This window comes from Centrocercus urophasianus, unplaced genomic scaffold, assembly GCF_019232065.1.
Source record: "Centrocercus urophasianus isolate 14NV4802_14NV808 unplaced genomic scaffold, USGS_Curo_1.0 seq_18, whole genome shotgun sequence".
NCBI lineage: Eukaryota > Metazoa > Chordata > Aves > Galliformes > Phasianidae > Centrocercus > Centrocercus urophasianus.
Genome location: NW_024884733.1, coordinates 11,757,718 through 11,782,821, shown reverse-complemented (window position 1 = coordinate 11,782,821; position 25,104 = coordinate 11,757,718). Strand labels below are relative to the sequence as shown.

The window sequence follows — 25,104 nt, the reverse complement described above, 5'->3', positions numbered from 1 at the left end:
TTTTTTTTTTTTTTTTTCTTCCTTTTGGTCAGGTCCAAGTTAGTAATTTTCAAATTATTGAATTTCCTATTACTGAATTCCTATCACTGAAAAAGAAAGTCTGTAGAATATTGGGTATAAGGCTAAGGTCGCTCTGCATTGAAACCCTGCATCATGGAATATAGGATTTAGTACCCAGAAGCTTAATGGTAGTGGGCAGTAAAGTAACTAGTTCTCCCTAAGAAAACACAGGCCTCTTAGCACACAGTTTTAGCATGAAGTCTTTCATTCCAGTTCAATCTTTGGGGAATAAAATCCCTCCGCATTGAACTATCTGTACCAGTTACCACAGTAGAACAAAAACCATAAAATCATTTACTGTGCCCAGTTTTTGGCTCCCCAGTTCAAAGACAACAGGGATTTCCTAGAAGGAGTCCAGCAGAGGGTCACAAAAATGCTTATGGGCCTGGAGCACCTCCTGTGTGAGGAAAGGCTGAGGAACCTGGGTCTGTTCAGCCTACAAAAGAGATGACAAAGAGATAAACGTTTATCTAAAGGGAGGTGGGAGGTAAATGGATGAGGCCAAGCTCTTCATGGTGGTGTGTAGCAATAGGACAAAGAGTAATGGCCTAAAACGTGAACACAGGAACTTCTGTAGTAGCATGCAGAAGAAGAACTTCTATATAGTAAAGGTGGCAGAGCCCCAGCACAGGTTAACCAGAGAGGTTGTGGAGTCTCCTTCTACGGAGATATTCAAGACCTACCTGGATGCCTACCTGCTTTACTGGAGGATTGGAGTCAATGATCTCTTGAGGTTCCTTCCAACCCCTGTAAATATGTGATTCTGTGATTCCTGGTGAGCTTTTGCAGTTAGAGTGCAGATGTATGCTGAACACGCAGCTGTAACAAGGAGGTCACCATCCTGTGAAATACGAGGTTGTAATTCCATATTTCCTATGAGGTTTCATATATGTGTTTCCACTAAGAACATGATTTGGCATGACATTGATTGAAGATAAATTCTAACGGCTTCAACTCACAGTGGGTCATAGTTTAGTGCAGAACATGTAAGATGCACTCTTCTCAAATTAATACTGACACTCTAGGAGATGTGATTTCCCTGGAATAACCTAGAGGGTAAAATGCATACCAAAGATTGAGTTCATCAATATTTAATCATTTAACTGCAGCTCACTTAGGAACTTCTAGCTCCACCAGAAGTCAGAAACCTCATCCGGTCCTCTTAAAACCTAAATCACTTCCTGGAGATGCCTTTTTCCCCCCCTCACATATGCTCTCTCACCTCTGTCTCAACTACTTGGAAATCCCAGAGACTGAGTAACTAAACTTTGACAATTAATCTACATTCAGATGCCTGTGCATTGTCTGCAACTTCCACATCATGAAAGAATACAGCTCTAAGTGAGAATTGAGCCATAAAAAGTATGACAGAATGAAGAGATCACAGACCCTGTGAGGCATCCAAAGACAATGCAACCTATACACTACTCATATCATAGTTAAATAGTAAATTTGTCCCTTAGTTCTTCTTCAAAGGAGGTCTATTATAGTTTTACAATGAGCACCTTTCTTCTTATGCAGCCGCTTTCATTAATCAGAGCTGACTGCACTGCTGATAGCACAAAAAAAAAAAAAAAAAAAAAAAAAAAATCAGTTGGTCATAGAACATTCCATAGTGAAAATAGATGAATGATAAAATGAAGTTACTCTCCACATCACCTCATGTACTTTCACCATAACACATAGCCCTAAGTGCAAACTACTAAGTGAAGATCTACAAATCTGCAGAATTGATAATCCTTTCCTTCTGTAATACATAGCCTAAAGACATCAAATGAAGTGCTAAAGTGTACTCCCAAATCCTACTGAAAGTTTAAGTAGCTACTCTGAAATCCCAGCAATATATGGTTCTAATAGTTTTTGCACACAAGTTGGTGATGTTCAGAGTAGTTCATACCAAGAAGACATTTTGAAAGACTCATTAGATTCATTGACTTCAGTCTTACATTAGTTTCCACTGACTTAAAACAAAAATGAAAGCAAAATCAAGCTATTTCCTGCTTCAGAACACAGCTGTTCTCTCTAATGGCATAGCTAATCCATTTAATAACATTCAAAACATTTTACAGCAGCATATATTAGCAGTTTCCAGTTGTCCTTTTTTTTTTTTTTTTTTTTTTTAAATTTCCCTTCACAATCAGTTTTAACCAAGAGAAAAATCAGAAGAAAAACATATACATTATGCATGTGTATAATGTCAGATCTACACTGACATTTCCATTCATTCATGCAGAGAGATGGAAGGATTTCCTTCCTGTTACACTGTCCTTGGGTTTTTCATTCTGCTCAGAAAAAAAATTTCTAGCAACGATCTGACAGTACATGGTACTGAAATGAAGTATGCCATATCGGGGGTAGGAATTAAATATCATTATTACAATAAAGTTTACCAATAAACCAAATTTTCAGAATGGAAATTAAAAAAATATTTTTTTAAACACTCAGGCAACTCTGGAAAAACTGCATTGCCACGTGTAACAACATGAATACAAGTCTCCTGGATGTGCGATTTAAATTCTTTTGTATCCGTTTTGCATCCCATACCTTGATTAAGCAAGCCATTTCACAGGGACCTCAACTCTTTTGTCTCTGGGGAAATACTTTAACTCATGGTTTGACTGAACTCAGTGGGAGCCTTCTCATTAGCTTCAGCTGGGTCTGAATTCTTACTTCTACCACAATACCAATTAGCAGACACTGAGTAACTTCCACTGATCATAAAAAAATTCACTTTAAAAAAAAAAAAACTAAGAAATGAAGGATACAAACACTCCTTTTGCTTTGCTTACTTTTTTCTTGGTGGTGGTGGTCTTTCTTTTTTTAATCATTCTTAACATTTGCTAAGCAATACATTTTCAAAAGAATCATAGCTGTTTTCCTAAATACCATTAGTGTCCGCAGGCTCTAAGTATAGCCTGAAAACAGGATCATTCTGGGGGCAAGGTCATCAAGTGAAGATGTGAAGAGAAAGCATTTCTTTTAGTCATCTCAGTGAAACATCACCATTTCATAAAGATGACTTAATGTAATTAATCAAAGAAGCAAAGCCAAAAGACACAGGTACACAAGCTTCATTTTGCTTCTCTGGAGCCATTTAGCCATGCAAGTTATTCCACTGTTGAGCAAGACCAGCTGAGAACCAAACTAAGATACACTGAGCAGAGGCTACAGCTAAGCATTGACCAGTGCTTCCACATATTCACTGCTGGGCATTTGGGCAGAAGTGTTTGGGTTTTACTCCCATCAATAACTGTCACAAATCTGCAGAAGGCAAACAGCACAGGGGGCAATTCAATATAACTTGAAGGGATTGATGTTACCAGCTATGAGTAAGTCTCATCTGCAGCACATGAATTACAAATGAGATTTCACAGGAAAAAACGATCCAGCATGACTTTACCTCTCAGGGTGAAGCACTCAAGGTCGGAAGTGAGGTTCCTGTATTTCAACTGTTCTTACAGGGAAATTACTGAGGGGAGTGATGTTGTCCTAAGAAGTTTAGTACTTAGAGTTTCCCAATGAGGACATTGAGTAGGTTATTTGAAGGAACTGGAAGAGAGCAAGACTGAGGAAGAGCTATGAAGACCTTTAGTTTTCCCATTTAGTGCAAATTTAATGCATGCCACATTATATTAGATATAACAGAAATCCACACGTTTCTGCTCTGTACATTACTGCAAGTCTCCCTTCTACTAGATTAACTAGCAGCAAATCACACTAAAAAAAAAAAAAGTTCTTTCACTCTTTCTATAGAGTAAGCTACAAATTTCAGATTTTGTGGTAGCAGGAGTGACCTGAAAACGTACATAATTTACACCTACAGAGACATGTGGAGATTATTCTCTCTTCTGTTCCTAGAGTCCATAGAGCTCCTACAGAAGAAAAAAAAAAAAGAATATTACACTTAACCTTCAAGCTTATCTTCAAGAATATGTATTTTTGCCTTACTGAACATGCCAGAAATATATACATACCTAAGAGCACTTTTTTTTTTAACAGTTCATAACTTCTTTCATAGAGCAGTAGTAAAAATAATCCATATTTCTCCCTTGCTGTGATATATCTACTCAAAAAGTCATCCCTTTGTGTCCTTAAAAAAGTGCCACTGCATTGAAAAATTACTTGCCATAGAGAACACGTATTTGAAGGCACAATCTCAGGTCCTCCATATCCTGGGGATCTTTCTATATAATATGGATATTCTGGTGACAAGGAAGGAGCAAACAACTGCCATATTGCTGTTGCAGGACAGTTGAATTGGAAGAGTTTAAATGGAGTAAGGGATGAAGCTCTTAACACATTTGATTCTAAAAATTCTACTAGAGGATTGCCATAATACCTCTGGGAAGAAGACTCTGTCTACAATCAATGATTACAGAGAGGAAAGTTTCATATTTGTTATATGTTCCAATATCTTAACAATTTCCTGAAAGATCCTAAATCCCATCAACCCTGTTAAAAAAAAAAACTTGTGATCAGAATATTTAAAGATCAGAATTACAGCAATGTCGAGGTAATCTTTAATGATCTCACAGAAATTAATTTAATTACCTTCATGTCATCAAAAAGGACATTGTAAAAAGAACAAAGTTCAGCACAGAGAGCTTGTTAGAAATCAAAAAACAACACATTACGGGACAAAGTTAACGGAACAAAAAGCAAACATCTCATGCACTTTGCCATTGTCACCTTCCCACTTTTAGAAGAGTTTTGTGATGCTTTTTAATCAGATTTTTCTGAGTTTCAGAAATAGTCCTTCACTGCTCTTGGAAAGAATTACACAAACAAGTGGCAAAACCGAGGAGGCACTGGAGAAACAAACTGACTGCACACAAAGAATTCTCAGATGTACAAATTAAGCACACTAAAGAAACCAACACTTTCTCCAATCTGTGTAGAGATGTTGCTTCCTAAAACAAATTGTGAAAACACTCTAGACAAGAATAACCATTATGTAGTTGAAAATACCCATAAAACAAATACTGTTTTAAGCAAGAAGAGGCAAATGTTGACTCTGTGTTGCTGTCAACGTCTATCACCACATCTTGATGCTCTACACTAGATATCCATTACATTTATTTGAAATGAAAGGTTAGGTCAACAGAGTGAAAAAAGGAGCACTCAAGTTCTAAATGTTGATAGCAATGCAGAGAAGCGCATTTTAAATGAATTTTCACCAATAGTTGAAAATAATCAAATTGGATGGTATGAACCAGATAAGAAGCATATCTTCATATCTGAGAACTCTAGCTAGGCGAGCAATTAGGAAAGCAGGACACTGGTATTCTGTCTGTAATTTCATCTCCTCGTACAAACTGCATGTTCTTCCTGCTAAACATTGCAACGACATATTTCTTTCTACTAGGTTCCTTTTCTTCAGCTAAAGTTGTGCCTGACCCACCCACAATTCTGACTACAGCACCTTTAGTCTGCTATCCCGGATTCTATCAGCAGGTCATAGATCAACAGATACCTTCCCACAGTGGAGTTACTAGGATCAGAGAAACAAGAAGCTTTCTGGTTACGCCTGCACTCAGTTCCTTGAAAAGCTGAGAGCAAAGGAATGGAGGGGGTAAAAGTCTGAAGGGCAGAACAGGACAGGACACAGTGAGCTAGGCAGCCTACCTTGACAGCTCCCAGCACCACTTCTGCCTGCAGAAATGGAAACTGGCATCACAATCACCAGTGAACATTGCTGCAGTTAATATGCAGAGTAGTACAATGAAAACAGACACAAGTAAAAGAAAGGTGTCATATTGCTCCTCTCTTCAGGGTTTGGTCACTTGATTTCTGCTTACTGTCTCAATTAGCAAATTACCCTAAGAAAGGCTTATTGGCTGGCAACATCCAGGAGAAAGTATAACAAGGAAAAGCAGCACTATATAGAAAGGCGTAGGGAGTTTGGAAATAGACATGGTGAAAGTAAACAATAGAGGGCAAGATTAAAATAGAAAACCAAAAGAGCTGGATGAGAGAAAAGGATAAGAAAAGGATGACAGGAAAGGAAGCAGAATTATGCAGGGGAGAGTGAACAAGGCACGAAGATAGAAGAAAAGAAAGAAAGAGTGTAGAAGACAGTAATAGAACTGGGACAATGAAATAGCAAGAAAAAAAAAAAATGGGGAAATGATAGGGAAGAGAGATGAACAGAAAACATATAAGCATATAAAGAGCATTAAAATAAAAGGAAAACAAAGTGTGTCGTAAGAAAAGGACCCACATTATAATGATACTTGCTTCCAAGTCATCACATCCTTTTTAATTACCTTCTTCAAACTTACAAATCTTCTATCTATATCCCAAGACAAATCAATATTCAGTGGTTCAGCAACCAGTCCATTAGCAAATTAATGTATCCACTTAGAGCTATGTGAAGTTGCTAATACTTTCTATCCTCTTAACAGTGGTCATAATCTTGACACCGCAATGATTAAAAGTGTAGGCATTTAACCTGGTTTAATTATGATGATAGGTGCAGCCACTGCTTTTAATTTTGCTTTCGCACCATAAATAAACTTGCTGATCATACCTAAGAGTCACGAACAATTTCCATCTGGTATCTGAGATGTTGACATGTTCATCTGCATATTCATCAAGTGGTATCCATGTAAACAAGAAAGCTTTGCTGATTACTTACCTTACTTCTTCTGTAATGAAATCCTTAACCCTTAGCATCTTCTAACAGCAGGTCTGACTACCTGAACTTCAACAGGAACAAAGGGAAATATTCCCACACCCTTAACTAATTGCCATGAATTAAAGGAAAATTTCTCATAAAACGCTAATCCTTTCTGCAGCCAAAGGGGCATGTTAGATGCAGAAAAAAATTGGAAATAAATTATTACCATTATAGAGTTGAATGAGCTCATTTAAAGAACAGCAAAACATACTAACCAGTAATAAAAATATCACCTCCATCATACATTTTCCCACTTTTTAAGCATGCAATTTGTCATTGGTCACAGTTCCCTATTTATCATTATAATTTGTATCTGGAAAGCATTGTACAAGGGCAGGAAGGCAAATAATAGTATTGAAAAACCCATGAAAATTACATTCTACCAAACAAGAGCTGATATTGATGTTCTGTTGTCAGAGCCTCCAAAATCTCAAACAAATGCCTCAATCAACATATACGAACTGTTGGGGGCAGGGAGGATGAAGCAAGCTTCACAGTTGTGTATTCAGATTAATTTGGAATTAAGAAAATACTGTTAAGGGTTTTGTTTCTTTTAAAATCCAATAGTTTGTCTTTTAATTTTAGGTAGATTAAATATATAAACAGTTATATTTTAGTGAAATATAGGGGTCATGCTGAAAATTGGGCAGGATGATATTCATTGGTCCATACAAGAAAAAGAGTTTTTAAATAATTTCTGATATCTAATTAAGTTGTGGATTAATTTGAGGTCCCAGTAATTTAAATGCTGCGGGATTTTTAAAGTAATATTCCACAGAAGGAATGACTTGTTTTCAATAGATCCACAAGTGCTTGTGTTAAATAAGTTGTGAAGCTCAATAACACTTTTTAACAAAGCAAATCTCTAGCAGTTTCCTCAACCTACAGTATTCTGCAGCATGAGGTCAGTCACTTTTCCTTGCTTCATGGTCAGATGACAGCTTACTTGGATAGTTTTTCCATGGAAGCCATTTTCTTATTTTCTTCCATATTATTCTAAAGGAGCATCTATCTTCTCGTAGATCTCAGCATATAATTCATCAAGGTTCTTCTCAGGTTGAAACTCCTTGGGAACAGCTGCTGAATCTTCCTGGGCTGCACAGCATTCCCTCTCCCAAAGCAATTTAGATGGTCTACCCCAAGCATCTTCTTGTCTTTCCAGAAAGAACGGAACAGAGCATCAACAGAACCTGCCTTTGATCCTTCCACAGAGACAACATTCACAACCCAACGAAATTATGCTGGCCCCATGTATTTAAAGTAGGTGTTATGTTTGGTATATACATCTACAAAAGTGATGAGAAAGACTAATTTCCCTCAAATTACACGAGCAAAGCAGATAAGGAAGCATAATTCTCTGATCATACAGAAGCTATCAGGAAGTCTGATCTCAGTCTAGAAACACGTCAGTAGGTGGAGGAGCATTCTGCAGCTGTATGTATGGCAGCAGGAGAACCCTACCAAATAACCCACAGGACAGAGGAGCAGGCAGAAGCTATGGCTGTTAGAGTACTTCTATTATTTAGCATTGCTGAGTTCTTCCACAGGCAGCAAAGAAGAAGTGCACTTCAATCTACCTCACATTAGATAACACTTGCACCATAAACTTCTCAGATTATATGTGTAGACATTTTCTTTTTAGTCTGTGTCAAATTCAGGAATGACTGCTTAAGGATAGCCCGATGCTATACAGACAAACGTGAAACTAAAATTATTTGTTTAGTCATCAGATATGGCTCATCTCCTGCTCATCTCTGGTTCTTTTTTATCTCACTGTTTATGTTTAGAGGAGCAGCTATTCAGGACAAAAACCTACTTGCCAAGTCATGGAGTAAACTGCACATAGCTCAAGCAAATATACAACCTGCACTTCTGCTTTACCCTGTTGCTAAACTACTTTATGTTTCCCACATATTCTACAAAATCAACAAGCTATCACAGGCAGATGGAAACTGAGGTTGAGACCATCAGCAATACCTGCTTACTCTCAAATGCCACCTGAAAAAAAAAAAAAAAAAAAAAGGCAGATTTTTGTAGGAACATATTAGAACGAGGAGTGAACTTTGACGCAGAGCTTAAAAGTTAGACATTGTATGTGGTTACATAAACATGCTCCCAAGCACACAAATACATCTATTTATCACAGCAGTCTACTTACTTAAATGAACTACTCATCAGTAATTGAGTGTTTTTTAAAACATGTTTTGAATGAGTACAATCATAAAAATCACAACCTATTAAACTTCCAAGCACATATTGCACAGGCACACCTATAAGCAGAACATGGTCCACATCACTCAAGTAACAAGCAAACATCCCCATTTTGTGTGCAAGTTGCACCTAATAATTAACATTCCTAGAAACTCAGTGAAAAAGTCACAGTGGCTTGAATGCATTTAAGATATTCCAGTCAGAGAAAATGAAGAATTGCATTAAGAGAAAAACAAAAATCCACAAAAACAAACAAACAAACAAAAAAGCCCAAAACAAACAAACAAAAAACCCCACTATCTTACATGATGGATACCTTCTCATTACTGTTGTCACCATTACTTACAATAATCTCCCTTCAGTTATTAGGCTAATACATTTAGTCTGTATCTTATTATACTCTGCTCTTAGCTTTTGGCACAGGAAGAAACGGAAATTAGACTCAGTGGTAGAAGATACTAGCTAGATTCAGAAGATGCCAGGTGTCATAGCCATTTTGGGCAAATTGTAATAGAACAGCTTACAAAATACAATCCCATCACTGTGCTAAAGAAATGTGTGTTTTCTACTTCAGGATCTTTTAAGATAGTTGCATTTTATACCAGCAGAAAGTAAGTTTCATAACTATGTATTATATATATATATAAAATATATTCCTATTCTCCAAACGAAGAACCATAAACAGAACTCTTCTGTCAATATCAGTGAACCCAAATTGGACTTTAATTACCTTGACTATTCCAGGTATATCTGACCAAATAAGCTACTCCAGCAAAGTTAAGGTCTTCTAAAGATCAGTCACATTTCATTTTTCCAGTTACAAAAGTAGTTTATGAATAAAAATACTAAATCGTGAGGTGCTTATTTACTATGAGTAATGCTATAATGCAACAGTAAGTATAATGCAACTATAATGCAACAGTAAGAGTAGCAAGTTTCTAGGCTACAGTAAGTGAGGACTTGTTCAAATGTAAAAGCTGTGGGTACAGAAACAAAGGAAAGAAGCCACTTACCTTCAAAAGGCCTCAGATGTACAGGAATCTCCAGCAAGATACCCTCACCTCCACTGCTAACCCTTAAATGAGGTCAGGGAAGCTGTGGATCCTGGCTCCATCCCTTCCAGTCACTCAGGGGCATTACATGCACCTGAGCATCCCTGGGTTGGCCCTGCCTTCCTACCAGGTGCTCAATCACTGCTTCAAGCTGTGACTTAGAATTTCTGCTACACCATGATAAGCTAAATCAGTATTTTAGATTAATAATATAATAAACCTGAGCCTGAACACAAATTATCAGAATTCTCTGCTCAGCTGGGATGGAAAGCAAGTCCAGTGTATTTGTTACAAAGCCTTTCACTTTCAGCTGACTTCAGCAGGCTGAGAATAATTGCTATATTGCAGAAAATTCCACTTCAGTCATTATAAACAATATTTTTTACCATAATTATTGTAAATAATTCACTATTTCCACTGAAATCACTCTTGGTGTGAGAATCAAAAAACAAATAAAACCAGCATACATAATACGTTCTTATGTGTTTCCCTGCATAAGTATAATTCTACAAGAGCAGTTTTATACACAGAAGCAGAGAGCAAATATTGCTCACAGATTTGTTCAGGTCAATAAAAGGAAATTTTGAACACAAATGAAATCCCAAAGCCAAATTCCTGAATTCATATTATGTCCTCTTTAATCTGTTTCACAATAACAACGTAAGGCAGATATTGTTCAGAATAACTGTTTCAGAACCACTGCATTTAAACTTTGAATAATTTTGAATGCCTATCAACCACTCCACATTGTGTCCTATACATAAGTTATTTTTTACTTCAACGCTAATATAAACTAATTATTAACTGCTGATATTTTGGTGACTACATACAGCTTCCCTTTTTTTAAGGCACTGTCTGTTGCTTTTTACCTAGAATATTTGAAATAACAGAGCAAAAGAGTATTTGAATAACAGGTAAACAGAAAAAAGAAGAGCTCAATTATATTATTTCAGAAACCAAGATATCAGCAACCAGTGGTAACGCAGGCAATCTTGACTTCATTTTGAAAAACACATTCCTTTCATTTTCAAAGGCAGGAGCAGCTGCGTTAGAAAAATCGAAGTGGCATAAAAAACAAGGTTACAGAGTTTGGAACCACAGGTGCATATGTGCATAACACCCCTACTCAGGACTTGTGCTCTGAACTCCAGCAATATCCTTATTTGAGAAACTCAGAAGCTTCTACTCTCTCATCACTCTACTCATCACACAGGAAAAAAATGAACAAAGAAACAAATAAAAAAAACACACTTTGAGGTAGAATAGAAAGAATATTTATCTGGCTGTATTCAGCCTTTATTCATCAATAATGTAGAGGAACTGGAGCGTATCCAAATAACTACATGCACTACTAAGGGTCACAGGACTACACACACTGCACATGGGCAGTGTTATCGACCTCAACATTGAGCAAGTGCACGTTCCTAGGAAGCACTGCAACTGCTGAATGCGTGCAAACAGGCAGCAGAATATACATACAGTAGATTCCGGCAAACAACAACAAGATTGCAATTTGCAGCTCCTCCTCACATTGAAAAAAGATTGAGCACTGCAGTGTTAACTGTTGAGCCAAATGTCTCTGCCTGACCTTCATATTCTGCACTAGGAACTACCCAGAGTACCATAGCATGTCTAAGATGTGTACCTATCAGGCATTACGCTGCTCAGCAGGCACAACTGCCAGACAAAATTTCACAACATCAACTGCAAAATCCTTGGTTATTTTCACTAATGGCTTTTGTGCAGCACTATCTGTGTGTAACATTTATTAATAATGAGTTTTTCTACTGCCTGATGTAAATTTTTTTTCATGGCAAATGTCATGCACATTTTTTAAAATATATGCATTTCATCATTTTCCTTTCTTTATTAGTTCAGTGATAGTTTTCTGGTGCCATATGCTATAAACAGTCAATGCTAACACATACTGACTGTTATTGTGAACCTGCAGCCATTTTCAGCTGACATTTTCACTCCAATATCACTTTGCATCTAAGCCTTAAGATTCCATACATGCATAAAAACATTTTTATAGCACGCATACAGATACGATAAGTTTTTTAAGACATTGTTTTAATAACTAACAGTGAAAATGAGTGATTAATGGTGCAAGAAAAAAGTTTTCTTCAGTTCTGAGGCCACCTGATTTATGCCCTTGACAACCAACAGCACTGTAATTACAGGCTTTCAAAATAATTGATGCTCTCATTGGAAAATTAATGTTGGACTTCAATATTACAAAGATTAAAAAAAAAATGTCTCTTGTGAACTTGAAACATCTAAGAACACTCTGGAAATAAATATTTTAGTATTTTAGATACTTTTCCTGTTACTTCCTATGAATAAGTCACCATCTTGCTTTTATCACTGAATGTTAAATTTCTTTCATAAAGCCATGCACACGATTTGTCTTGTTCACAGAATTTGAAGCTTACATTTTTTCATTAAAAATCTCCTGTAATATTGTATTAATGCATGCTAATTTAAGAAAAACATTTTTGAGAGGGATGATATTTAAATCAGAAAACCACAACAGAGTTTGAGAAATAGCAAACTAAGGTCATATACAAACATGCAGTAATCAGGGCAGGCCAGATTAACATCAGCAGGTGACTGTAGCAGTACTCCTCCAAACGTCAGATATATATCAGCACTTTTCTGACACAGTGTTTGACACAAACTTCAGGGCAAAGAGGAATCCTGCTAGACCTCTGCATTTCCATTTAAACCAACGTGTGCTATGGCTAATTACATTACAGAGGTCCAGTTTTCCACTTGACCTCTGCCTCAGCTCGTGCAGCAAATGGCTGATGTTTAATTAGCTGGTTAGAAGCAACTCACTCAGAGTCAAGCAAAACGTATGTGGCAGAAAGCCCCTGCAGAAATACAGGTTTGTAATTTGTTGATATATACTTGAAGTTGCATATAAGAGCCAATGATACTCCAGAAGCAATCTGGGATTTTCACATTCTGAGATGTATGCAGGTAGCCAAGTATAAGCTAATATTAGCATCAGAATAAAAGCTTATCAGGCATGTCGTACATAAACTCATTTTACCATATTCCACATCAGCCACGCAAATTGCAGCTTCACTAAAAGCCAATAACTGCTCACTGCTAAACCTGACACAAAGGGGAACCGTTCATACAAACCACTGTCCGGCATTATGCTTTCACAGCCATACAGCTTCCAAACCAAAACAGGCCCAACGCCAAAAAAGCACAGGCACATATGTCTGCAAAAACACTCTATAGGTGTGTTCCTAGATGGTATGTAAAGCCACAGATTCATAAGAATGATCCCATCATGACTCATGCAAAAATGCAAAATTCCTTTTCTAGACCAAACACTGCAGCGTAAAAAGCAGCAGAGAAGACAGGAATCATTCAGTCATACGCTCTTTAAAGCTGTGACCTATATCTAATAGTCAAAGAAAAGACTTCAGAAAATAGAGCTTTACAGCAACAGGAGATTATTAGGCACGGTAGAGAAACAATTGCTTCATGCAATTACAAAGTCAAATAGGAATTTAGCTCTTCCATCTGCACTGTGGATCTTTTGTATGTTCTACACATGTTCCACTATGGATCTCCCTGTACTGTCAGAGACTTATCCAAGAGTGCTCTGCACTGCACACACGGCAGTTACAGGTGGGTCAGAAATTTTGCTTAATATGAAAAAAATCAGGAAAGAAGAATCTTGAATCTACTAAAACTTAGTGCTAATAAATAAAGGGATGTCCTTGTTGTCATTCAGCTTGATTTTTCCCATTTATCAAGTGCATCTGCAGGATCCCTTGATAGGATGCTAGAAAAGATGCTGCTTTGTGGTCTGACATGGGTTTTGTCTTGGGAGCCACCAATTTGTTTCCTCCAAATATCAGACTATATCAAAGCAGCTGCACCAAAGCTTAGAAAGCCTGTCCATGAAATAATTTTAAAAACTTCTACGGCACAACCACAACAACTCTTTAAAAGTATGACTGTAAAATAACTAGTATCTCTCACTTGCACAGGGCAGACTCACTCATGGAGTAACATGTGAATTCAATACTCAAAGCAAATTCCCCTGACCAGAAGTTTTCCTGAGGGATTGAGGGGAAAAAAAAAATATATATATATATATGTGTGTGTGTGTGTGTGTCTGTGTGTATATACACAAATATACACATGCACTGCTGCATTTCTGAATTCAGTTGTGTCAAGCAAAGCAGAACAGCAAAGACCAGTTCCCATATGCCATTTTTTCTCCAGAAGAGGATTACTGTTTTAATACGAGCCCATATCATCTATTCCATGCTTAGCGGGGGAAAAAAAAAAAAAAAAAAGGAAGCAAAAAAAGCAAAAACAAAAGCAAGTAATCCATCCCTACAACATGAAAGTGTAACCCTGGTCCATGCCCTAGAAACGACCTTTGAGCAGGAAAATTGAGGGGCAGCCAGAGGAAAGGAGGTTCCCTCAACTACCAAGCAACAGTAACTGCAGCCGCAGCCTCTGGCCAAACTTCTGCTTTCTACAAACCACTCAGTGCCATTGTCTGATCAGTGGATCTGCAGAGCCATGGATCTGCTGGCTCTCTACCCATTCCATTTCTTTCTTTAAATTATTTCATCCTGCATCTGCAAGGGTATTTATCCAGTGATATAACACAGGTTCCTGTTTATGCAGTGTGCTTTCTTTCCCCAAGGAAGTAGAGACGCTACAGTCACTGCCTGTGCCCAATGCTAACCAAAGCCTAGGAATAGACAAACTTTGGTTCAGAAGGAAATGAGTAGGATAAAGAGATGATGAGCTGCAGTTGAGTTCTCTACAGTGCACCTTTGCCAACACACCAGGCTATGCTGGAAAGTCATTTCATATCATGTTTCTAACAACTGTCATGTTTGCTCGCTGCCTGAGAACTACAAGGAACAGTTCTTTCTTCACTTAAAGAAGGTCCATCAATAATACTCCTTTAACAGGACGATGGTTTTGTGAGGAGAATTTTTACAAATCAGCTTGAAATCACCAGAGGCACTCACTGACAGCCAAGTTTTCCTTATGTTGGAGCAAGAATCAATTTCTCATCTTAAAATTTTATTCCAGATGAGTCAGAAGAGGCTTACACTCCAGATCTTCGCATTTTATCTTCTAGTTCCCTGTCTTCTTTGGTACTTAAAATTCTTCCAGGAACTCAGTTGGTCTTGCTGAAGCAAAGCATGAGCAGTTTTATGCTCTAAAACAAACAAACAAACAAACAAAACCCGGAAAAACAGTTTTCTGCTTTACGCTCACATATTTCCATGACATTTTCTTGTTACAAAGATTGCTCGAAGGTGGGTAAAAAGCCATCAGCATTAATACAGATACTGTACTTACGACCATCCTGCACATAGATAGCATGCATAAGTCATGCATCATCATACTTCCTTCTAAGACTATCTTGACTGAGATAAACAGGAAGCATTTTCTGAATCTTTTTGCTACCAATACTTTTTACTTTGTGAAACCACACAGCTGAGATAGTCTTTAACACAGCGGCATATCCTTGGCCACTGCTGACTACCTACTTCCCCCACCATACAGCCACCTTCTTTAGGAACACACACGCATATTATTGCCTACAGTTGCTTCACTTCTGCCAAATCATACACAGCCTCCTCTTAACTCCCTCAACCAGTACATTTATAACACAGTGAGATACAAAACCAAAGAACTAACACAAATCTTCCTGCTCTTACAGCATTCACACGCCTCGTACCACACACCTATTTATAGCAAAAATTTGCGAAATAGAGGCTGGCTCCCTGTGTTTTACTGTACCTATCACAGTTAGACTCTTAATTAGCCTTTAGTTACTACAATAACAACATAATTAACAACAGCTTTTGTAAGCTTCTAGAATTAAATAACCATGTGAGATCTCAGTTCATTCTACCGCAAAGCACCCTGTCTTTCTTATTCTTCCAGATTGAAGCAATCCACACAGTAAACAAAATACTCATCAGTAATTTTTGATAGATTGCACTCATGACTTCCAAGCCAAACTCCTGAACAAGTGAGGCTGATACATTAAGTGCAACTCTAAGTGGCTAATCAGTCATTAACTACTACAGCAACTGGGAAACAACAATTTGACATTAGCAAAATCTTGCTGAACTTTTGCTGTTTTATGTGAAGTAAGCCAACAGCAAGGCCAACAAAAAGGGACATTTTCAACTTAAAGGCTAGAATACTAATTGATAAGAACCAAAACCAGACACCCACACACATTGCCCAGAATGATGTCCTGCAATTTGCCTGATAGCCAAACACATACCTCCTCTGCTCCTGGAATCCCTCCTGGGTACCTCCTCTGCCCAGAGCCCCCAGCGCCTCCTCTTCTCCAGTCACTATAAGCCCCTGGTACCTCTGAGGCCAGAGAAGCCCAGAACTCCAGGCTGACAGAGCTAGGACAAGATCACACATTGGCATGGTAACCTGTTGGAGCTCTGAAGAGTCTTTTTCAATTACCTGGAGTCAGATTATGGATTTGCTTTTCACAATTTACTGCAGGCATGAAGAGTGACAACTGCATTTTTGCTTTTAACATCTGGTGGAACTTTCTTTGTCTGAGGGGCTGCTAGAAAAAAGAAGGGACTGGTGGAATCTTCACTTCCTCTGCCACAGCATGCTGGCTACAGCACTAAGGTCCATTTGGAGACTGAACAAGGCAGCACATTATTTCCCATACTCCCCAAAGCAAGAGGGACAGGAAATGAAACAGGACCTTTTGAGTCACACTTCTTTCATTGAATGGTAAAGCTAAGTGCCACAGCACAAGCTTACAGGTACAAGATGAGCTCTGCACACATCATTAATGTGCTGTAGTGGAATGACAAGGCTACCTCATTCACAGAAGTCTGCAGGCCATATCCAGGATACCTCTCACTGACATCACCAGAAGTTCACCCGACAAAAGGCTGCAAGCTTTGATCCATAGATAGGATCTCAAAGTACCACACTTCACCATGGAAACAATTGTTCAGGTTAACTGCATTCCTTTTAAGGCTGCAGCGGGAATTGCACCACGTACTCCATGCATTAGAGAAGCCACACGCTCGGTTTTGCCCTTCGGTCCCATCCCCACGTCCCCTGACGGGCACAAGGGCTGGGTGAGGTGCCATCAGCGTGCCGAGCTCACGCAGAGCGCATCCGCACGAGAACGTCGGCCGTATAGGAACGCTGTTCCCAGAGCCATCCCACTGCTGTTTCCCAAAGACCGAAGCTCCAGTTTCACCCTGGATCAGCCTCGTGCACCCCCACGCCCGCCGGGATCCCGCGCAGGTGTCTCAGTCCCGCACCGCCCATCTGCCGCTCTCCCGCCGGCTGCAGCCAGAGCTCCCCTGGCTCTGCAGGGGGCTTCCCCTCCCTCGCGGCCGCCCGAGAACCCCGCAGCGAAGCAGTTAAGCGGCCGGGCCCCCGCCGCTCCTGACGTCAGCCCGGCGCGGGGACGCGCTGGCGGCGGCGGGCGGAGGAGACCGCGGCGGGCGGCTGCCAGCGGCCGGGGAGCGCTGCCGCGGGGCCGCCCGCAGCGCCCGCCAGCATGTCCGCCAAGGAGCGGCCGAAGGGCAAAGTGACCAAGGACAGCGTCACCCTCCTGCCCTGCTTCTACTTCGTGGAGGTGAGTGGTCGCTCGGCGCCTCGGGGACCGGCCGTGGCTCCGCGCTGGGATGGCTCCGAGTGCGGGGCTGGCGGCGGTGAGAGGAGGGCACCGCGGGGCGCTCCGCCGTGCAGCGCCGCTCACCGCGAGCGGAGGGAGCGCGGCTCAGCGCTGTTCCCGCAACGCGGGGTGCGGCATCCTCACGCCGCGCTTTGCCCTTCCCGCAATCAGCGGCGAAGCCCACCGCGAAGAGCTGGCTTTCTTTAGAGGGAATTATTTCTCAGAGTTGCTGGGACGCGAAAAGGATACTTAAGCAAATGGTGCCGTGTACCCAGGGACCTCTCGAGAGGAAGACATGTTTCTAGAAGAGCTTCTAGGTGAACGCCACTTGTGTTTCTCTGGTAGAATAAAAATCACATTTGGAAAGGAATGCTCAGGAAAATGGAAACGTTCTTAATATGATGATCAGTGGCGTCTTTCTGTCAACCCCTGGATTACGTGCTATCTCTAACAGAGCTAAAAATGCACAGACTAGAATGGAATGAGGTTCTGTGCACATCTTAAAGAGCAAAACCTGCTATGGCTGCTCAGCTGGTAGCAGGTGCAGTTGCAGAGGCACTCTGCTCCGTGCATCGCTTGCAGGCATTATGCTGCCTGGCGTACAGCCGGGTAGGTGCTGCTAGAAGATCACAGGTAGGCATGGGCTAAGCTTAGGGGGTAAAAACAGTTTACGGATTGAGCACAGTGTTTCAGATGACCTCATTAACAGGAAGGCGATTGAGGCACGGTGAGGCATCATGTAATATCTCAGGGCAAGATGGTAAAAAATTTAATGGTAAAATATGGTATAAGAATTAATTATAACTGGTAGGTTAAATAAAGATATGAACACATATACAGTACATAATGTATGAAATATAAAAACAATAAAATATAAAATTAAAAAAAAAGGAGGAAATACAGAGAAAGAATTACTTTAAGGTACATTTGAAGGGCTTTGGAGGTTCTCTGGAAGGTAAAGAAGATAAATACCAGAAGGAGTTTCAAGTAACACAGGCATCTCTACCCCCTTCCCTCCCTGAGCACCTGGACATGACCGGGAGATAATCCAAAGTAAACAGCACCCACTGGAAAGCTTTGCACAGGCTCCTCATATGCAAGCATCATGCATATCCTATCACTGTACTAGGCCTGCTCAAGAAATACTCTTTGATGAAAGGAGTTTGCTGTGTCATACAACTTACATTAGCTTTGTATAGGAGGGAGAATTGAAAATAGGAAAAGTTCCTACAAAGTCAGGGGGCATCCTAACTCTGTGCCATCCTTGTCGCTCAGGGAATCCAAAAGGATGAGAAATTACTAGACTTCATCTTGGGAATGACGGCGATACAATGTAGGCGCAATGTAGAGATTCTGGAAGACACAACAGAACCACACTGTTTGGTGGGCTGTGCTTTGGCCTGCAGCAAGACAAGATGAATTACAGAGCATGAATTACAAAATGTGTCCCTGCTGCTCACAAGAGTTGCCTTCTATAATATTAATCCCATACTTGCAGTTCCCCTAGAAGCTCCCTGTAGCTGTTACAAGGAATAATGCAAATGATCCTGCAAGAAGTGCAGAAGTTAGACTGAGCTCTTTGGGCTGTTCCCACAAGAAGCAGATGAGTTCTCCATTCTATGTTCTAAAAATCTTCAACAGGTCACCTACAGTTAGAAGTCAAAAGCAGGGGAGATCAGTGCTGCAAAGCCTCTTCGGTGCCCTGCTGTTCTGAGAGGGAGTCAGAGTTCATGGTTAAGAGTGGGCTACTAATGAACTGCTAAGAATTCTATGTGACTCCTTCACAGGAACAGAACCTAGAAGCTGCAGGAGCCCTTTTCCCTGAGAAGTGAGTTCTAGCTCTCAAACTGCAGATTTATGCCCCCTCTTGAGACAATGAACATTTAGGTATTCAATACAAATAAGAGCAACAATTAGGAGGGGAAAAAAATCTGCCATCCACCTGAGCCTATCTATTAACTAGGAAAATTTGAGCTATTGTTCCTCTCCCATTGCAGAGAAGAAGGACTTAAATCAATTTCCCACATTTCAGGTGAGTGCACAAATCACTTGAGTGAACTGGTGGCAGCAATTCAGATGGTACTTAAACAGTTTGTATTTCCTAGGTACACCTACCCTGAATTTACCCACATGCACACTAATTCCGATCAGACTGATGGCAGTGCCTTCCTGGAGCTTCGCAGCAGAGGCAGATGCCATCACACAAGCAGCATCAGAAAAAGGAAAGGATGGCTTACATTCCTCTGTTGTGACTGGCTCAAGGAGAACCGAAGACTGAGTTATACCTCCATAAAGGGATTAAATAAAACATAATTTCACTGGCATTAGAAATTCCCAAGTGTAATTGACAGAGAGATTTGACTGATATTGCTATGTAATATAGATCTCCTTTGTAAGCAGGAGGTTATGATCCTACAAAGGCCAAATAAATAAAAACAAAACTTACCCAATTTGATTAATGCTTTCTCAATTTCAAAGCTTTTAATATTATGAATTGGAGTTGAAATTATGATGAGAAATGAGATTTTTAGCTCATTCCTCTAATTGCTATCATTTTTTCCCCCTCTGCCACCCACTCACTTCCATTTTGCGTGTTCCGTTCGTATCAGAAAGTCCCTCCTCACTACAAATCGCAGTGAATAAGCACAGAAAATTAAGTTTGCACCCTCGAACAAACAAACAAAAAAATCAGTATTCTGTCTCCCATATAGCATCAGGACCTAGAAAATCTAGGCTAAAGAAATAATAACTTGTTTAGAAAATAAGTTACGATGTATTTGTAAAATACATAGTATTTTTCTCTCAAACACTATACAAAAGTTGAGAAAAAATTATGTTGCGACAAAGAAGAAATGAAAATTCCAAAGAAAATAGTATACGATTAAATGAAAGAGGAAAAATAACTATTAACTGAGTTATTTCAGGCATGAGAGAGAAAAGAACAGGTAAAAGACAGGTTTTCTGCTTCAGTGGGATTTGATATCTAGAAATAGCGGCAAATACAGCTCTGACACTGAGGTCTTCCTGCTCTTACGATCCTCATGAATAAATATGTATGAGACTAACAAATAAATGAAAGCGTTTAATGGCAGCAACTTTAATAACTGGAAAAAATGTAAGCAGTCCAATTGACAGTTACTTTAAAAAAATTATTGGGCCCAATTTTCATTTCAGTCTACTTCAAAAATATCAAACCAGCAGATTTTAATACAGCAGATTTATAACTTAAAACCAATATGCCCTTTTTAAAATCAATGTTATCACTGGAGCTATTTCTCATTTACACTGAAATGCAAAAGGAGAATCAGACCAGAGCTTCAGAAGGTTAGAAATGAAAAGGAAATAAAAATTTGAAAGGAAGAGATGGAGCTTCAAAAAAATTTGGATGGATCATCTTCCAAAAAAAATCAGAGGCAAACAAATGAGCATTATAAAATAAATCATAACACATTTTCAGTAACAATTTCAATTTCATGATTCATAAAAACTCATCAATTTACCCTATTGTACCATAATAATTCTTCAGAGGCATTTGAAAATGCTGGTAAGACTTCTGCTTAGCAGTACCTCTGATCCTGAGAGCTGAATAGTTTTATATTGCCTTGTGAATCTCAATTACCTGAGGCATGTGGCAATGAGCACTGCCAGGCAGCCTGGCCTGTTTTATTCCTAATTACGGTTGTGACATTTTAGGGTTCCATAGACTATGAGTTGTCTGAGCTTTGTTTCTATAGCTGGAAAAGTCAAAGCTTGCAATGAAAACTGAAAGTCCCTCTGGCTTGATGGGATGTGTTAAGAAGTCCGCCCTTATGGGAGATATTGAAAATCAGTACTTCCTAGAAAAAGTTCCACCCTGAAATTGTTTCTCTTCAGCGAAGAGTACATTGAGAGCACGCTGTAAGTATATACACTTGCAGAAAAAAATCATAGAATCACCTACGTTACAGAAGACCTTCAAGGCCATCAAGTCCAACCACCAACCTGAACCTACCAAGTCCCATCACCAAACCAGACCCCTTCATGCCGTGTTTACACTTCTCTTGAATACTTCCAGAGATGGGAACTCCAACATTTTCCCAGGTGTCCCGTTCATTTCTTGATTAAATAGAAACGTCTCCCATCTTAATACAAATTTGGAAAATTTCCAGAGTTAAATAGTTTCTATTACTGAGAGAATAGCCATGATTTAGAGGCAGGAGAAATATATTCTTGGTGAAATAAAAAGACTCTTCACCTGTGCCCTCTCACTTCAAAAAATCCTGGTTTATACCCCTTAAGTCACAATGTATTTTGCCTTTGACTTCAGCAGCACTAGTGCATTACTGTGTGTCTCACATGTGGGAATGCTGAAGGACGTAATGTCCTGAGTGATCACTTAGGTTTTCTCAGTCCCCAGAGGGGATGGAATTTTTCTAACAGTGGCATGAGCAGAAAGAACAAGTATCTGTTATGACCATAGGAATCCAGCCTGCAAAACATAGGTCATCAACTTCCACTGAAATAAATACATGCAGGGAATACTCATTGTGTCTTAGCATCAAACACTTCCTCTCCTGCTTCTAATATATACTGGCAGAGCTAGGTTTGAAATGTCAGATGTTTGTACACATCAGAAGGTAGCCCTATGCCACCTCTCAGTCGCATCTGAAGGGTTTTATGTAGCCTTTCAGCTATGCATGACCCACCACATTTAAATTATGCATTTTTTCACTTCAAAGTTGTGCACAGGTGTACAAGATACAAAATCAGAGGAAGTGCAGTGATTAGAATAAGTGCATTGGGAGAGTGTGCTCTAGGACTAAATCTTCCTTCCTAAGAACAAAATGTTTGTATCTAGTGCAAGAATTAAATTATACTGCTGTTACTTGGAGGCCCATTTCTACCTAAGTAGGTTTTCTGCTATATTTGAATTAGTCTTAGGGGAAAAAACTCACACACAAACTGTAGAAAATGAAATTATCCCCATACTGTGGAAGTAGCACAATGCTTTACATGTATATTACTTCTTCTCTCAGAAGAGCCTACAATGTGCAAGGAAACGGGGAGGAGAAATACACTTAAGAGCCTGCTCATTGAGCTGACCTTGTGATGTGGCTGACTCACACAGGATAGACATTAGATTTGCATATAACATTGCATTGGAGACCAGCATCCCCAAAATACTAAGGGCCAGTCTGAGACTTGAGGAAGCTGCTATTAAAAGCAACAGCCATTCACTTACTAAACTGTCAGTGCTATATCCTCCCTATCACTTCCTTTTCTACAGAAGAGCTGTTCAGCTTGCATACTACTGGCTTTTAGCAGATGAGCAGAAAAGAGTGGCGTAAAGGAGGGGCGAGGGCTGTGCTAATATTGTCCTGGAAAAAAAAAATTAATAATGCCTCATGTTAGGTCTCCGTCTGTGTTTGGCTACTTGCTTTGCCAATGTAGAGTTTAAGTCATCCATGGTGGAAGAGAATCTCTTTTCTATTCTTTTCAGTCCTCCATCATCCTCTGGATCTAATACCCAGTAGTAAAAGGAAGATTCAGTATGTTAGAAATCAGAGGAGATTCATTTTCCAAACAATTACATGTTCCAAAAATAGAAATATTTATGACCCACTCTGTGATTTCCTTCTATAATTGTTAAAAATCTGCAGCCAAAATTAAAAATTAAGTTACCAAAGAGCACAGGAGTGAGCCACTAGAGAAACGTCGACACCCACAGAATTTATTTATTTTTGTATGAGAGCTGCTCTGAAAGTAATGGCTCCTATTTTATCATTTCCCACAATGTCAAAGGCAGATGGTGGTGGCATGGCAGCAGAGGCTGAACCTTTCTGCCAATATTCCATCACATTTTGCTGATGTGCAACAGATGGCAGTAGAGGGGCACTTGTGTCATTGCTATGAGGCTGAGTCAAAACAGCAGTCCATAGAGTGGCACCATGCCAATTCCTCATCAAAGAAAAAGTTCAAGATGCAGCCTTCAGTGGGTAAGATGATGTTCACTGTCTTTTGGGATAGGAAAGGGATGATCCTTCTGGATTGATTTCCTGGAACCCAGATAAACCATCAACTCTGACTGCTATATCACAATACTGATTAAGCTGAAGACTAGAACTTCCTGAAAAGACCAGAGAAGACGACAACCCTTCTCTTGCAATACAAGAACACCAGAACCCATACCGGTTTCAAGACCACAGGGCACACTGCAAGTCTTGGCTGGACTGTGCTATCACACGCACCAGACAGTCTGGATCTGGTGCCTTCTGACTTGCTTCTGCTTGGGCCATTAAGAGATGGGCTTTGTGGGCAACATTTTCCTAGCAATGATGTCATCATGGCTGCTGTGAAACAGTGGGTCACCTCTGCTGGTGCAGATTTTTATGAGCACAACACCCAGGCTCTTGTTCACCACCAGTAAAAATGCACAACTTAAGTTTAAAAATAGTGCTTTGTAGCTAAGAATTTACTCTATCAAATAGTGTTATTGTGCTCTTTCTATCTGTTGTAGTGGAAATAAATAGGCAGCATTACTTTCAGGGTGACCTGTGTATGTATGAAACAGTGTATTTTGGAGAATAGAATAAATTGTAATATTATGTAGGGATTGGCACCTTTAACTGCTAGATCTTTTTTCTTTTTGAATGAACTTTTAGCTGAAACTTAGTAGCACTTCAACCTGCAAAAAGCCACCTTTTCGGAATGTTGCTTTTCTTGTTTTTACTATAACTCCACAATAGCCACTATAAAAGAAGTCTCAAAATCAAGAGGGAGTGCAATATCTTAAATCTCACTGTGGTTACCCATTGATTATAACTAATAAATAATCATAATTAACAATAATCATAAGTAATAATGAATCATCAACTATTTCTGAACTCTCACTGAAGATGAATACGTTCATGGTATTTTTCACATGATGTAAAATTTCTGTCTAAGAGTTTGTTTCACATTTAAGTTCATATACTTAAGCTGAAATATTTTTAAAATTATTTTAGATTGAGAAATAAGCCCTTTTAGAATTACTATACATCAGTTTGACTTTTACAGGGGAAAAATGTAAATTTTATCACTTATGTATCAACTTTATTTTTGGTCTTACGCTTTGCTGAGAGGTTTTCCATCAACATTTGGCAAAAGATAAAGAGATTTTAGGAGCTGCACAAGGATATCTGCTGTATTTCTAAAGCTACACTCTAATTTGGTAGTCACAGAACAATTCAATTAAACTCTAAAATCAATGATGGAAATAGGCATAATGTAATTTTCCAAAATGGTAACGATAATAGATTTCAAAGGCACCTGGGATTCTAAGCTGTGAGTCAAAATTAAATCCAATAGAGTTAATATGGGAGAAGAAAGACCACATAATGTCTCCGCAATTAGTTTTCACAAAGCATAGACAATGGTTAGGTAAAAATTCTTCAGAGAAAAGG

At 39.3% G+C, this 25,104-nt stretch overlaps 2 protein-coding genes across 18 annotated transcripts in view; one reads left to right on the top strand and one right to left on the bottom strand.

Moving 5' to 3' along the window:
* Positions 1-25,104, bottom strand: part of PLPPR5 (phospholipid phosphatase related 5) — a 166,330-nt gene that overhangs the window by 79,508 nt on the left and 61,718 nt on the right. For 2 of the 17 annotated variants that reach the window (XM_042819127.1, XM_042819137.1), the window contains exons 1-2: positions 3,882-3,932; positions 744-901 (exon numbers count right to left, since the gene is read on the bottom strand). The exons of 10 other annotated variants lie outside the window; for them this stretch is intronic. The gene's annotated coding sequence lies outside the window, so the exon portion shown is untranslated. Of the gene's footprint in view, positions 1-743; positions 902-1,019; positions 1,110-3,866; positions 3,933-4,399; positions 4,441-25,104 lie in introns of those variants that run through there. 5 more of the 17 variants (XM_042819132.1, XM_042819129.1, XM_042819128.1 and 2 more) reach the window with 5 other exon arrangements.
* PLPPR4 (phospholipid phosphatase related 4) overlaps positions 17,567-25,104 on the top strand; it is a 30,402-nt gene continuing 22,864 nt past the window's right edge. The window contains exon 1 of the mRNA XM_042819114.1: positions 17,567-17,644. Coding sequence (XP_042675048.1) covers positions 17,567-17,644 — 78 coding nt within the window. The remainder of the gene's footprint in view (positions 17,645-25,104) is intronic.